The 17,060-nt window shown below is 37.1% G+C and overlaps 1 protein-coding gene across 12 annotated transcripts in view; it reads right to left on the reverse strand.

The window, feature by feature from the left end:
- Positions 1 to 17,060, reverse strand: part of TENM2 (teneurin transmembrane protein 2) — a 641,052-nt gene that overhangs the window by 238,117 nt on the left and 385,875 nt on the right. For all 12 annotated transcript variants that reach the window (XM_049829391.1, XM_049829390.1, XM_049829388.1 and 9 more), the window contains one exon: positions 2,089 to 2,298. In XM_049829391.1, the coding sequence (XP_049685348.1) occupies positions 2,089 to 2,298 (210 nt within the window). The remainder of the gene's footprint in view (positions 1 to 2,088; positions 2,299 to 17,060) is intronic.

The raw sequence follows: 17,060 nt of genomic DNA on the forward strand, positions 1-17,060 counted from the left end.
TTCTCTTTTGTTCTTTATTCCTTTCTTCAGGTGTCAACATTCACCTGTTCCTGAGCTCTAAGATGACGCTTGCACGCACCCAACAACCCACTCCTGATTGGTAATGGTCCGTCACTAACCAGTGTACCAGAGCTGCTTTTTCTATGAATATCACTTTATGTTTCTCTTCCCTGAATTTCCTCTGCCATTTTATTGCCCTCTTAATTGGTCTCACAAGGTCCTTTTGTGATTCTTCGCAGCCCGATCTTGTCCTTAGCACCCTGCCACCAGCTACCTTTCTTACCCCACAGCTCACCATCTTCTCCAAGTATCTTCATGTCCCATGAAAATTCATTGGGGAGCTCCAACTTCTGCTTACTGTCTTTCAAATAACTACTTACCATGTAGGGACCTTCCCTCTTACCCTATGTTAGTTTAGTCTCCTTAAAAGCATCTAGTGACAAATTTTGCTGAGACCCTTTTGAAAATACAAAGATCCTTCATCAGCTAGATCACCCTTATTCAGAAATGGCTGACTCCTTCAAAGAACTCTTAAATGTTTCTAAGGCAGGACTACCCTTTACAGAAGTATACTGACTCATCAGAGTCAGATCATGTCCACTTTTTTTTTTTTAATTTCTATGGTTTCTACTGAGTTGCCCATTACAGATTTTGAGGTGTGCAGCTCCCCAGATACCCCTGAATCTCATAAAAAACCAAACAAACAACAAAAAAAAACAACCTAAAAACTGGTATCATATTTTCCACCCTCAAACCTCAAGTAGCAAGGGAGCATGCTCAATCTCTGAATTATTATTTTTTTTTGTAAATATATTTTAACATAACTGAATGGATCAAAGGGTTAAAGGATAATTCAGGATAGAAGGAACCCCAGGAGGTCCTTAGACCAGCCTCCTGCCAAGCAAGGGCAGCTTTGAGGTCAGACTAAGTGGCTCAGGAATTTAACCAACCTGTTCTTGAAAAGCACTGAGGACAGAGACTGCACAGGCTCTCTGGGCAACCTGTTCTAATCCAATGCTGAGGGCAATAGTTTCACCATATAGCCACTCTGAATCTTACGTTTCAACTTCTGTTCATTGTCTCATCCTCCCCCCACGCACCACCAGCCACTACGTAAAGGGCATCATTCAAGCATACTGTATGCACCCACAAAGGCCAAAAGTTCTACAACACCTAGTATCTCCAATACTGTTCAGACCTGTATTGTTACAGGGAACAGCGACATTGAGCAGATCGGAAACTGCATATAAGATATAAACTTGTAGCGTTTAGTTAAATAGACAGGCACAACAGATATCTATGTTAACAAAAAAAAGAAAAAAAAAAAAAGGAAAAAAAATAAGGAGCTATAACAGCCTTCTTTTGTTTTGCTTCTATTTCTAAAAAAGGATTGCATCTTGTTTCCTCAATTTTTGGCTGTCAAAATGAAAAGTCAGCATCTGTTAATTAAAAAAAAAAAAAAAAAGAAAAAAGAAAAAAGGAAAAGAAAGAAAATGCTAAGCACTACAGATTATATGACTGATAGCAGAGCTGCAAATGTTTTAAAACAGTGGCCTGAAAGACAAGAATTAATTTGCTGAAAAATAGCAGTATCTTAGTTAAAAGTGACATTGGGAGTATAGAATCAGACAGATTCTGAAACAAGAACAGACACAGAATGGCAGAAGCAACATACGTTTTTAGATACAGAACCTCATCACCTACATGAGGTGTTGGACTAGCGTATGAGGAACAAAGAACCATTGTGCATACCCCTCTTTCTTACAAGATGCATCAAGGAGTAGGAAACCTACTTCGAAAAATAAAACTCTCTGATGACAAGAACTCAATAATACCTTTTACAGTACTTATAACACTCCTAAAACTAGAAAGCTCTCTGTAGTAAGATGAAGGAAAAACATATATGATGTACGGTGTTTCCAGAAAAGCTTCCATGAAATAAAACCGTAAGATTTTTGTTTGCCTCATTTCCATAGATGCTCTCAATTTTGTGGTGATGCAAGAACACATTTGCAAGAAAAAAAAAAAAAGCATAAAACCGGCACAAACATGTCACAAACAAATTCCATATGTTTGCAATTTTCTTACCACTGCTGGAAGCCTGCTGTGGCCCTGAACACGCTCTTAGCAGATATGAATTAGGAGAGAACTCCTCATCAGGATTGGTGTCCATGATTTGATGGGACGTATTGCTGTCTAGCAATGGCATCTGGCAGCTAACTGGTGGAGGATTATGAGAACTGGGCAGCTGAGCAGATGGGAGAAGGCTAGACGAGGATGTAGGTGGAATGGGACGACCTGGGAAAGAGGACACAGGGATCAAAGATCAGCAATGAATGTAACGAAAAAAACCAAACAGCCAAGTAATTGCAGTGTAACTGTCCGTCGTTACATATGGTTACTGCTGCGCAGAGCCACAAGATCTCTCCACTAGTACCAACTTGTCCCTTTGTATCATATTCAAGGCATTGTGAGCAGCTATGTTGTGAACTCATTCCAAAAATCTCTCCGCAGCATCAGCTTGTAACTCATCAGATGAACAGACGCTGGGTGGATGGGAGGAACCGCACACCACTGGATGGGAAGCGGTCTGTTCTGCGTGGGCACTGACACACGCAGCAGCCAAACGCTGCAAGGCCCCAAGCTGCATTCTCAGATGCTGCAAAATACAAGTGCATCAGCTATGTGTTTTACCAGAAGAATCTTCACAGAAATAGTTTTTTTGGCTAAGTAAGACCAATGAGAAAGGGGACTATAATGAATTGATTCCTGGGATTACAACACATGTCTGTAATCATCTCTTAAAATAATGGTGGTGTCCTGATTTTATTTTATTTTTTTTTAACCAGGGAAATTGCTCCAGTACAGGAATCTATTAGAGGCATGTAACAAGAACCATATGAAGGCAATCTCCAAGCTGAGGTTCCTCCTGTATTGTTGTAGATCTTTCCAAAACCCACGGACAGATGAGGCAGGAAGCATAGGGGACAGCAGGACTGAAAGGGAATTACTCCATTTGTAGGGACAGGCTAACCTGGAATATGCGTTGGAAACTCTTAAGCTTTTCTGTCCTGTCACTCTCATTTCTTTTGGCACTGGTGCTGTAGGGGCAGAGTTTCCCACCTAGCTCACCAGACAGATTAATTTCAACTCTGAAACCCGATCCTTAATGTGTACGATATACCTCAGTCCACTGTAACAATGTATTTTTGGTCAGCTAAACCAGTGGCACCAAGTCAACAAAAAAACCCATTCATACTTATTTATTCTTTGCTTTTGTGAACTTTCCTCTCATAACTTTATATCAATCCATTCCATCAAATGCACACAGATGAAGACAGGTTTGGGGGGGGGGGGGGGGGTTTGCATTGCCTATTAGAATATGACCAGTTATAGGGATGAGTGGAAGAAGAGAAACATGCATTCTGATCTCTGCAAGTTTATCTAGTGCACTGGAGAAATTGCTCATGAATAATTTATACATAGGAAAATATGACCTCTGTGATGCTGCCAAAGTCTGTGAGGCACAGAGAGATCTGCTGCGTGCTAGCTACAAATGTTAAAACGCAGCAAAACTACACAAAATGGCGATCCTTATTTCCATTGTTCTTAAAGGAACAATAGCAGAACAAATGTACACTGGCTTTCTCATTAATTACATCTTCATTTTGGGGCTCAAGAACCCCTCACTTTATACAAATTATGTTAAGATTTATACCATTAGCTAATCTTCTGGAGTCACATCAAATTCCAACAGAGGAAAAAAAAAAAAGAAAATCAAGAAAATTAAAAAAATCTGGATTTGGGGAACAGCAATCAACCAAAGATACCCATAGATACTAAAAAAAAACCCCAAACCAAAGCCCCCCCCACCTTTCACTGCATGGTACCAGCAAGTAGCATGAGATACTTTCTTACCTTCAAAAAGTTGGGAACAAAATAAGTATCTGGAGATAGGCAAATAACTCTTATGCTTATTTTTTATTATATTTTTAGCACTGGATAAATTGATGATAAGACTAAATGACCAAGTTATATGATGGAAATGGGTTTAAGCTACTCCATAGTAACCCCCATTTGCTGTCTTTTATGCTAAAGAAAATTCAATATGCATTGAATATTTTCATTGTGGACTTGCATTTATGAGGAAATAATTCTAATATTGATGATAGGAATAATTACCGTTATTATTTATGATTATGCTATTCTTATGAAATACTACAGTGAATATTCTAGACATTCAAGGGAAGTGATTGAGCAAAACCAGTTTCTAATTATTTCTTTGCAATGTGTTGGAAACAAGCAGAGAGGCTGAGGTTTGACACACCTCAGACAGGAATGTGACACTGTGCCCATTGTGTGCATTTAATTTTCACATATTCTGGCTCCGCTTCAACATTATGAAGTTAAAAGAAGAAGCTTTATAAATTCAAAATCTGCATTTATTGTATCACATGGAAATATATTAGTGCATTATAAAAATGTTGGACATGTGAGGTTATGAGATGAAGGGAAGAAGATGTTTCCTTCTGAGTAAATTGCATGTGGTATTTCAGAGAAATTTAAGTACCTTTTTGCAGAATACATTGAGAGAAACAAAAAAACCAAGAATTATTTTGCCAGGAAAGCTAATCACATTGTTACCTTCATGAAATAATACAGACCAAGTCCCTGAAGACAAGGTAAAATGTCTAATTACTACAGCTCTGTTCGTAGCTTAGAGGAAACAGAAGGTATCAAGTTGTTAAAACGTTGCATTATTTTGGGGGGAAGTTGGCTCTTGAGGAAGATTTGTTCGTAAGCACATGTTAATTGAAAAACATAGATGTCTGTGAGCCACAGAACCTACTGCCAATCCATCCTGTGCTTAGATTTCCTAATAAGCTGCCAAATTTGATTAAAACTTTTCTTGTGGTTGGGGCATTCCTGATCCTTCTGTCAAGTTGATTTTTGGCATCTACTAAACACTAAACTCCCACTACAACCCTTCCCTCTACAGCAGTGGGGATCTAGTAGAGTGTCTTCCCTCTATGTGGCTCTCCATCCCCAGCACCTGAAACACACAGAATATCTGAAGACACCCAACCTTTTGTAAAATTTGGTGGGAAGTGAGTTCAAAAATTACTGAAGAGGAACAGAAAGAGACACTATTAAGCTTTGTTGCTTTAGGAAATTAATCTAAAGGGTAACTGTCTGCAGCACCACAGTCAAGACAATGGTTGTGAAACTACTGAAGAGAATTGAACGTATGCAGTTAGGCTATCAAGAATATGATACATGCAATTTATTTGTTACTATATACTCTTAAGTTAGAAATAATGGGTTAGAAATAAAGCTTCTGTGAATAAGTTTTTTATCTAGTTGTGCATTGACAGAAACCTACGCAATGGATACTTACTTCTATTGACAGCAATAATATAATTGTGTAACATACCCAAAGAAACATAAGATGGATACAAATGCTAGAAAGGGAAACCACAGTCTTAAAGCTGATATATTACAATTTCAATAGTAAAAGTTAATAGTAGTTCTTCCAATATCTGTTCATATGCATGTTCCTACTGTATACACTCATGCATGGTGAAGACTCATACAGATACTGAACAGTATTTGTAAGGCATTTTTCAAAAAAAGCAAGCGGTCAAGAACAAAAAACCCTTCCCCCCTCATTACTTTCTCCTGTCATTTGACTTATCTTACTCCTTAGAATGAAGGAAGAAACTTAGTAACTTTCCTTCTGGAGGGCATTCTGATTTGGGGTAGCTTTGGGCTTCCATGCCACACAGGACCTTGTTCTGCAAGGGCCTTTTTTACTCTCTTATCACTTATATTCCTTTTTTCCCCTCTAAGTTTATATAGCAGACAGCATAGACTTATTATTTCTTTTTTTTTTTTCCCCCCTTTATTTTTTATTTTTTTTTTTTCCTCCCAGCTTCACATGTTTCTTCATCATCCCAGGAACTTATATGAAACTATTCCTCAATTACTGCTATACTTTAAGTCCCTAAGGCTTAAAATCTGCTGTAGAATCTACATTCAAAAATTGGGCCACACTTGTAGCCGGTAATGATGCCACAGCTCTGCAACCATCCTCAGGAAGACATCCACAAAAGCTGAGGATGCAGATCAGACATTGGTGTGAGGAAATCCTTTAATCTCCTTGTTAAGGACAGCTTTGCAGCCAGACAGAGACTGAACAAGGCACAAACTTATCAACGTGAGCCTGCCATGTGTGGTCATGCTATAACATGGCAATGGGGTGACGGAGAAGACTGCCTCAAGCCCAGACACTCATAAGATAGCTAAGAAGAGTTATGTTCATCTTACTCACAATAACACATTTGGGAAAGAGACACTCTGGTTGCTCTTAGCCTAAAAGACCAAAACCCAACACCAGGGGAAAAAGGGGAAGGGGGGGGGACGACACACACAACCCCCCCAGAAACCTGCCTGCAATTGCTAATTGCTCCTAGCATTAATATACATAAATAAGAGACACAATCAAGAGGAGAAGCAAGCTGCTTATCATTTACTGAAGGGTTTTTGAGATGCATTTTCCATACTCTCCCTGCTTGCTGCTCCTGCAAAGGACCTATGGAATTTTGTGGCTGAATAAAGCCCCTATGTGTGTGAAACCCTGGCCTCTATATTTCACCATGGTGCATAATAGGAAGCAGGGAACAACCATGAACCACCACCCCCCACCGCCCCCCGAATTTAAGAATTTTGACACATGAGCAGTTACTGTGTAAATATGTCTTACAAAAACACATCTTGAAGAGCTGTTAAGTAACCTTTCAGCTAACTGCAATATAGTATAGTATTACTACCTAACAACATGTAAAACCATAATTGTATATGTATTTACAGAAATATTTATATATTTAAATATATTTACCCACACATGTTTAGACAGATATACATAATATCCAGAAAAGAACATTATTTTAAGAGGTCTAAAGGATCAATCCAGGCTCCTTAAGTAGCCATTTTACCACTAACTTTGTTGGAGAAGATCACAACCTGTACGTTGCCATCCCCAACTCCTAAGTTATCCATTTCAATGTAAAACTTATGTCATTAGAAAACAGCTGAATCCCAGGGGCAGTAAAGCTTATTGTACCTGCAAAAGAATTCTCAAGCTTTTCCCATCATGAGAGTCTCACTTCTAAGTTTAGCACGTGTAGCAAAAATCTGTGTAGATTGTTCAACCCCATGCATTTTCAGCATGTCACACTGAGAATTTCACATACCTGAACAGTGTATCTTCATTGATAAATTGCATTTATGAGGCATCTTCCTATGTGTAGAGGCTTTCATAAGCAAAGTCAAGTTTCAGTAGCTTTAAACACCTCGCAATCTTCATAATCAAGGTTATAACTATTTTGTACTTCTCTAAGTTGGCTACCTGCTATTCATGAAGAAAATGAACATAAATGATCTATAATAACTACAGTTAGTCACATAGATTACTATCAATAAAGTCACTTCAGTCTCTGTTCTATGGCTCTGGTCATAAGGACCAGGACTTACATAGAAAAGACACACAAGCAAAAACTCACTATGCAATCCTCAACACATTAGATTGCAGAAAGAAGGGAAACTTTAAGATAACTGGGTTGGGTTTTTTTGGGGGGTGGGGGTGGGGGTGTTGTTTTTCTTTAAACAATGGTTTGGAAGATTTAGTAACATTCACTTTAAGATAACTGTTTTGTTCTTTTTTTAAACAACTGTTTGGAAGATGTAGTAATATTCAAGTATTAATGCAGGAAGCTAGGGAAGTAAAAAGTGAAAGGAGATGAGTTGTTTCTCCATAACTGATGCCATCGGAACAGAAACTGTGAAACACTTAATTGGCAATTAAGATTTTGACATTTACTGATTGAAGCTGATATTCATGTTACACCAATACAAAGTATAGTACCCTATATAAAGTAATCCCATAAAATTATGTTAGTGACTTAAATGACGGACAGTATCATTAACAGCAGTTGCTGCGTTGCTCATATTTACCAAAATTGTAGAAGGAAGGCTATCTAGTAATGGCATTGCCTGGACATTAACTAGAGAAGATAAAAGAGAAGGATCAGATATCCTCCTCCTTTGCTTTCTTACTTCGGGAAACAGCTGGAAAGCCGAACGGGATCTGTACAAGGAACATAGGCAGGACCCTGCTGTCAGGGGTAACGCTCCCCTTGCCCCCCCAGCACACAACACATTCTCACTACATTTCCAAGCCAGCCTGACTGAAGCACCTACATTGTCAGCAATGTTAAGTTCACTTTAAAGAGTGAGAAATGTTGCTAAATGTGTCAGGAAACAACTAGATAAAGTAAGATGCATGTTTTTGCAGTGCAAAGCACCATAAATTAAGCAGGCAGCTGATGAAAGTGAAACTTTCCAGAGGTATAGCACATTCAGCAGACTCTCCTATTCCTCCCCAGAATAATTGCTTTCTGCAAGAAAAAAAACCTGTCCTTCAAATATGTGTGCAAAGCACATCTTGCCAATGGGCTGGGCACTCTCAAGCAGAGTCATATTTAGTAAATTAAATATATATTGTCATAACTAGCATAAGGAATAGAAATATTTTGTATTTGATGAAATTACTACAGTTCACTGGCAACAGGAAAAATCACCTGTTTTCTCTATAGTAACAGCATCTATTATTATTATAGCTAAAATGGCATTTGTACTTTGGCCTACTGGAGGCCAGCGTGAAGCCCCAGCAGGCAAAGCTTTTCTCAAGGGAGAAAGTAATTTTCCCCCAGAGCTAAGCAGCCTTTGGAGAAAGACAAGACACACCACCTAACAGTTGCCTCATCTGGCAAGTAACCATGCTAATTTATCTGTAAAGAGGACTCAGTTAATCCTTTATTCATCAGACTGCATTTCAAGTTGACAAGACAAAACAAAAGCCCAAAGTGAAGTACGCAAGAAAAAGAGGGAAAGAAATCTAACAATTTGTGATCATTTTCTTCAGCATCAAGTTGCTTTCTGTTGCCTGAACTCCTGTTGCATTTTTTCTCTAAGGCAAACAAGCTTCAAAACAGCAAAAAAGAAAGATATGAATCAGGATTGGGATGACAGAGTTATCACTGCAGAAAGGTACTTCCAGTGCTTCTGAAGCTCCTATCTCTCCAAAAGCAGCAAATGAACAAAACAAGCCAAGCTAAGAAAAAGGGTTTCACAGAGTCTATTTCACAAGAGTCAAAGGAGAAAACAAGGTCTTTCTAAAAGCATGGGGCCGATATACCCACACAGACCTGTTTATTGATGTTTTTAGGTATTTCTCTGCATCAGAACGGACAGTTAGGCCAACTAAGGATGAAGTTGATACCATCATGTCATACCAGGCAAAGACAGAAGGTGGCTTTGAAACAATCAAAAGAGAATGCCAAAAAAAGAGATCTAGACACAGCAGGTCATCACCTGTGATTTACATAACAATGAACCAGCAAAGACAAATCAGTCCTATGGGTTCCTATCTTTCCCATTTAACAAAATGAATAACACCCTCCATACCTTCCTCAGTTTTTTTCAAAATTTTTGTTATGTAAAAAAACACAAAATCCAAGCGAAAGGATCAACAGATTGAAGATAATAAATAAAAGAAAAAGGATGTAACTACAGTATAGGCAAGAATATGCCCCAAAATGCAATTTCTATCAATGTATAAAGAAAGGTTTGTATCTTTTGTCAGTAGCTCCTCTGAGAGCAGAGCTGCAGAGCCCTGCATGGCACACAGTGAGCCTGGTTACGCCATTTTCACCGACACACCGTAGATCCTGCTCTACCAAATAAGAAATGGTGGCACCGTTTGTGCGGTCCGATAGCTATGTCTACAACTACATCTTTGTGGACTGCCTGTATGACAGGTTGTCTACTGTCCACTCTGCTCCCTGGGGCTCGCTGAAGCTACATTCCTTCAGATGGACTTCACTTGGGCCCCTGAAGCCCTAAGACCTGTCGTCTTTTTTCTTTTTTTTTTTTTTTTTTGGTGGGATTTTCATTTCAAGGTGGCCGAAATGTTGAAAGGCTTGTGTTGCAGTTCCCCAGAGCGTCAGTGCTGCTGAGGCACAGCTCCATCGCATCATCAATACAGGAACTCCTGTTGCATTGAGGGCGAGTAATAGCATTTATGTCGGCAAGATCTCCAAAGATCATACTGAAGCCAAACTTAGCGCAAGCACATCCAGTCCCTCTCCTCCCAAGCCAGGAACGGAACTAACTCTTCTCTCAACCACACGCAGGTTTCCTAAAGCCTTTTTGTGAAACATCAAAAAGCAAAATCAACTCTAGGGACCAAAGCCCTCAGGAAAAGGGCACTGAAGAATTTACACATACCTGCCAAAATCTCTACCTCCTTTATGAAAATATGAAAGACAGTAACATAGGATGATCTGATGCAGCATCAAATATAGTTTTGAAAGATTTTTAAATTCATATTGTACAAGAAAAATAGAACAATTGTCTAGAAAACATAATTCTAGAAATCATGATCTTACCTGTGTATGGTATTTTAATAGTCTAGAAGTTAAAACACTGGTTAAATAAAATTATCCTAAAACTCAGGGCTATTTCTTCTTAGGTACATGTTATAATTTATATTTATATTTCTAAGCAATCCTACAGGGCAGGGTGGGGGGAGGGTATGTCTGGAGATAAATCAAGAAAATCCAAAGCAAAACAAAATAATCCTAGATTCTTTGTGACAGTAATGCATAAAGTCTCATTGGTTTAGCATTGTTGTAGTTCTGGTTAAATTTTGCCGGCAGGACAAGAAATTGTTTATAAGGTATTACATGTGATAGAAAAACAAACAAACAAACACAAAATTTAAATGGCAACCAGTTTCTGCTAAAAAAAAAAAAAAAAAAATAAAAAATTCAGTGTTAACACATATTCATATTTAATATGTTCCTCTTCCCTGTCCTCTGAAGTAGAACCATTTACTGCACACCCAGGAATACAGTTTGAGAACTGCAGCTAATATTAAAGGGATGAATGAAGAAGAACCAGCAAGTCCTGGTCTCTATTTTTTTTATTATGGATCCATTCTACAAGCTTGTTCAAGTTTTGTTATCTTCCTTAAACCATTGGACCTCTGCATGTGGCTAATATTTCCTGAAGTACTGCACATGTGTAATCCTTGAATATGAAAACCACTGTACCAAGGCAAGATACTATCATTACTAAAATCCATGCAGAAGAATAAGACTAACTTGGAAATCAATAGTTCTGACTTTCAGGGTTAAAGTTAAATTAATTTTCCTAAGCAATTCATCTACAAAATATATGTTTTATGGAATTTGGATATTAAAAATAAGTAGACAGTCATGACTTAAAAATTAAACCAATTCAGTATGTAAAGGAATAATTTGCTGCTGTCAAAAGCTAATGTCACTTAATCCTTGTCTTGTTAAATCATCTGATGCCCCCTTCTTTTTTTAGTTAAACAAAGATAAATAATAAAAACAATTTACAGCTAGATGATGTTACGGTTTTGCAGCTGTTCAATGTCTTTTGGGCAGATTAGATTCTGTAATGAGAAGTTATAAGCCTCATTTTATAAAAGCTGTTGCTGTCTTGGGAAACAAATCAGTGAATAAGATTAGAAAACTCTTTTCCTTCATGAACCTATTACATTAGCAAGCTGATTGCTTGGCATATGTTTGATACCTTCGTAGCTGCAAAACAGTAATTTGTTTCAACGATTTTTTCCCATCACTCATAAAGTCAAAATGTCTTCTCTAATACTACTGTACCTCTGATTTAGCCAGTAAAATCAGAGCAAGAAGAAACAGACAAATCCACATAAACATAACTCACATGAACTTGCATTAACTTAATTTCCCTAAAAAAGGTTCTACTGAACTAAGTATAACAAACATTAAATCATAACAACTCATCAACTGCCTGTTCCTTGTGGGACAAAAATAATAGTCTAAGATTAGGAACGTATTTAGAAGAAACTCATTGGAAGCTACACAACCATCATCATATGTGACTGAATTTCCTTCTTTATAGTAAATTAATAATACGTGCAGCTTTTAAAAATTGGGGAGAAAGAGAATTTCCTATTTATCAATCTTATCAGCTAAGCATTCATGCCAGGGAATTCCACTAATAAAAGGGTTTTAATTAGGCCCTAGGTAGGTAATTACCAGGCACCCTATGAAATCTACACCTCCTTAGATAAATCTACAAGTACTTGATTTGATCTTTATTCTAGTGACCCAGAGAGTTCAGACTATGATGTGCTACAAACTTGTTTCCACTATCCAAACACCTCCCATTCACCTTCACCTTATTTTACTGAAATTCTAAATACTGTTAAACAACTACTCATGCTGTCTCCACTACATATTCTCCTGAATGTTGTTGGCTTTATTTCTATTAGAGAAATTTATTTCCAGGAACGTTGCAACACTTAGTGATTCAAGTGCCTGGAGTCACTAATAGGTGGGAAAAATAACACTATCTTGAACAAAAATGAGAAAACTCCAACCTGTAATTATTTAAAAAACTCCGTGAAAGTCATACATAGATAGTACTAACTGCTGGGAGCTGGATAATGATTAGAGAGTTTGTGTTAACTCTTTGCAACCTACTAAAAAGCATCTCTAATTTCTGGTGAACAAATGTGAAATAAACACAAGGCTTCACGTGATCAGTATTACGTAAATGGCTAAATAATTTAAATAATATGCTTAAAATCTGTTCTATCATATAGTGCAGTGCCAGTGCTATATTCTGGCAAGGTTATTAAAGTCTACTTTTCTTAGTTCATCCAGAGTTTGAATACAGTGTTCCTATTTGCTTTCTAGATGTGTGTAGAATGTACTTCTGAATTAGTGCTAAACATCTGCTGTGATACACTCTAGACATGTTTGTATTTTAGTGCTGGGAGATACTAAGGTGCAATAAGAAAAGTATGAAAGGTATGGTGGGAATTAATCTTCCATTACTCTTGATACTGATACTTACATTTACATATTATCTTGATACTTAACACTTTTTCTGCTTCACCTGGTTTCTTCTCTCAGGATCTAATCTCACATTTCTTACACAACCCCTATTGACATGAGCAGAAGTTTCGGGGTGTACACGGAAACTAAAGGCTTGACTTTTCAGTCATGTATGTCACTGGCAGGATTTTCCAAAGCACAAAAACGTGTAAGCATTTAATTTGCCTGTGTCTTACTGAGTCTTCAGGCAGCTAAACATCTTTTTTTCTTAAACATTTAATGGGTGCTACAAATGTTTAGGACTGTTACCATTTTTTACACTGAACATTTGTGTGCTCTGACAAGAAGTTATCAGGCCCCATAACAGATCCTTAAAGAATGAACATTCCACCATTTAATAGCAAACCGCAGTGAAATCTTAGCTCCATATAAGTCGATACAAATTGTATTTTTGCCTTCAGCACAGCCAGGATTTCACCCTAGAGTCCTAAAAAGCTTTGCACAGAGAGAAGCTCCCCAGCAGCAGTCTTTTCCTGACTGGAATACGAGGCTGCTGCTGTTCAGTCAATTCAGGATGCTCCACTGCACTCAGATCTAGGAATACAGCTTGGAGCTAAACTGCAGTTAAAAATCAAAGGGGGGAGGGAAATACCATCACTAATAAGGAGCTAGGCCTATTTAGCCCTTTAAAATCTTTCTAACGTCTTCTGGTACAGCTGACTATTCCCTGAAGAAGACATGGAATACAGAAAATATCCAAATACGGGGTTATGGACAACCTACTAAACCACTTACAAATGAACAATTTAAGTGCAGATAAAATTTTGTTCACTCCCAGTATTGAATAAAGTTTGAAATATTCCCATCTTTGTAAAGTTGATTTCCACCTCAGAGTTTGGGAAGTAGACTCAAATAAAGAAACAGAACATAAATTATGGAAGAAAGGAAAATATCATTTATTGTTTGAGGGTCACACCTTAAATGAATACTGGAATATACTCACTTTGCTTACATGAAAGCTGAAAATGTTGATTAAGTGAGGAGGTTTATGTCAAATTTCACTTTAAGTGAAAAGATTTAGCCAAAATAAAACCTGAGTTGCAGATTGCAACGCAACAGCTATCAGACCATTAACTATTTTACCATTGCTATGTATCACCATAATTAATAGCACTCTGGGAGAACAGTACAGGAAATTAAAAAGATAAAATTTCCTTTTAATGAAAAGAAATCACAGACATGAAAGACTACTATATGGAAAAGGGAGCTTCACTCTGCAGTACTAAGAAAACCTGTAACCTGATTAAAAGGCACTTGCAAGAACAAAATTAGGTATGTTAAAAAGGTAAGAAATCTTGTCATTATAGTTACAGTTAAAGTTACCAGAACAAAGGAACAAAGATACATGTTCTTCCCCTAAAGCAAATGGGCTCTGTTCCACGCCTTTTGGTAAAACATCCCCCCCGCCTCGAAAATCAAACAGGCTACAGAATAGCTTGAATGTACTATTTGTACTTGAGCATGAACTGTATCTTTAAAATAATGACAGTTTCTCTCATCTTTTCAATCTTAAAGCACTTTATAACTACAGCTCAGAAATATATGGACAGAGAAGAATTAAAGCAACTGAAGCTGAAATATGCTACTTAAGAATCCAAAGTTTGTTTACACCATTAGAAGGCACTCAAATATATATCCCCATAAATGACAAGGTCCCAGCAGCAAATTAACAGGAACAATTTTCCCATCTCAGGAGCTGTCAAGATGGGCTCTGTTAGCCAATTTATCTTACTCTAGCACATCTCTGGTGCTTGTCAATCAATATGTGAAACATTTGGTGCTGATTGCCATTTTTCTATCCACTTCCTTTTGCCTCTCCTACCAGGCAATTTACTGCAAGTCAATCAAGGTTGAAGCAGACCTTGTTTAAATAAAACACTGTTGAGTTCTTTTCACACCAACATTTTCAAAAACAGAATGAGCTGTAGCTTTTCACATTTACATTTATACTACTTTTTCTGTTTTTCCCAAATGCCATGCTCAAGCTATAAGTCATAACTAAACTCAGCCGAAGGCTTATGGAGAAAACAGTCAGGGAAGATGAACTGAATATAACTGTATATGCTTTCACTGTCAAAAATTCACTCTATCAGTGGTGACAGAGAACATTAAGAAGTACTTAAGTAATCTGGGATTATTTCTTTTTTACCCTTGCTTGAAGTCAGGTATCTATACCATCAAAGCAACTTCTAACTTGTCTGAACTTCTTAACTCAGGATAATTGTTTCAAATATTCATTTACACTGCAATTTTAAGGTAAGAAGATCAACTACTGTACTTACAACTGTATGTCACAAATAAAAGTATGAAGAAAATCAATTTTCCCAACTAAAAACTTGGTCCTATGTTAAATACACCGACAGTTTCCCTCTGACATTCAGACGAAACAATTCCAGAGCAAGCCCAGGTCACATCACATCTAAATTTGGCACTACCTTGGCATCACCTGTAAGCAGTGAGGTAGAGAAATATGGCAGAAACAGTTTCTTTTGCAATACATAATATTTTCTGATGTCCAACTGAAACAATATACACTTACAGTACATAACACTTAGCAAATAAAACTTTAAAACTTTTACTTGTTTCTGCACAGTAAGACTTGGTTTTACGAACAATACCTATGTAACTTTTCTACTGTGCACAATGCTTTTTCATTTTTTAGGTTCACCATGGCTTGCAAGATTAACCATGTGATCACTCACAACAATGGAACATAAAACTACCATCTTCTGAGTTAGAATGGCAATTAAATACCTGAAGCGCGCATTTATGTGCTACAACTATATGAACTGACAACAATTTATTTGGTTTAATCCCGTTATTTATTAGATCCACATACACTAAATCCAATGACGTACAACAGCAACCAAAGAAAATGCAAGTCAGATCAACCCCTAAGATGCCACAAGTAATAATCTCGTAAAAGTAGCAGAGGACATATTCCTTTAATAACAAAAAGAGACAAAGAAAGTGGCTATGTTACTATTCTTATTAATAAGATTATCCATTCCTCCCCTTTTTAATTTTAAATGATGCAAAGGTGTCAGACATCCCCCCCGCAAACTCAACAGCGTATACATATGCTAGCATATATATAATATGTATTATTTTACATATATTTTATACATATTATTGTCTAGCACATATATATATGATAGAAAATAAATCGCTATATATATATACTAAAAATGAATGGCTTTTGAAAGAGACAAAAAATTATCAGTTCCTTCTCGGGTCAACAAAAAGAGCTTAGATTATTAAAAAAGATGCCTTACGTAAGAGTCCCAAATTTGCCTGTAGTTAACACCTGGTAAAATTTCAGGAACATCCCTGCTCGTTTGCTAGTACTTTACTTTGAGACCTAATACATTCTCAATCTATAGCACATATGATAAAACAAATAAAACTTTTATAACGGAGTCAAAGACTGACTGAAAAATAAAGCAAGCATATTATAAGGCATATACAATCACCAGTCCTATCCTGCACAGTATTTAAAAATCCTTACACTATGCCAGCATAATGCATGATACAACTGTAATGGGTTGTATTTCACTATCTTTTGGATAAAGAATGCACTAGTTTAATTATAAAAGAAATGTGAAACATTTTAGAACATTAGTCTCATAAGAAGCAAGACCTTTTGCTGTTTATCCTTACTAGGGGGGTTACTGCAGATAACCCTTCTGAGGCAGTCTCCAATTTAAGGATCTTCCTTTACCTTGCTGCAAGTAATAGGAAAAAAAATCCACGTAATACGTGAGAGCTAAGCGTATACCACAGATGTGGATATTATATAAACACATACAAATATATACATATACACACAAGTATATGTGTACACATACTAGTATATGTGGTGTCCTAACCCTACCAAGAGTCGACTTTTGAGTTATTTTCAGAAAAAAATTTCTCATTACTCATGAGAAGGAAGATGTATGATTTACTTTATACTGATGTCACTAAGAAAAAAAACCTCAAAGAACAAAACAGCAAGCTAGAGATAGGAAAAAGTATTTCCTGCAAGGC

This window comes from Accipiter gentilis, chromosome 26 (genome assembly GCF_929443795.1).
Source record: "Accipiter gentilis chromosome 26, bAccGen1.1, whole genome shotgun sequence".
NCBI lineage: Eukaryota > Metazoa > Chordata > Aves > Accipitriformes > Accipitridae > Astur > Astur gentilis.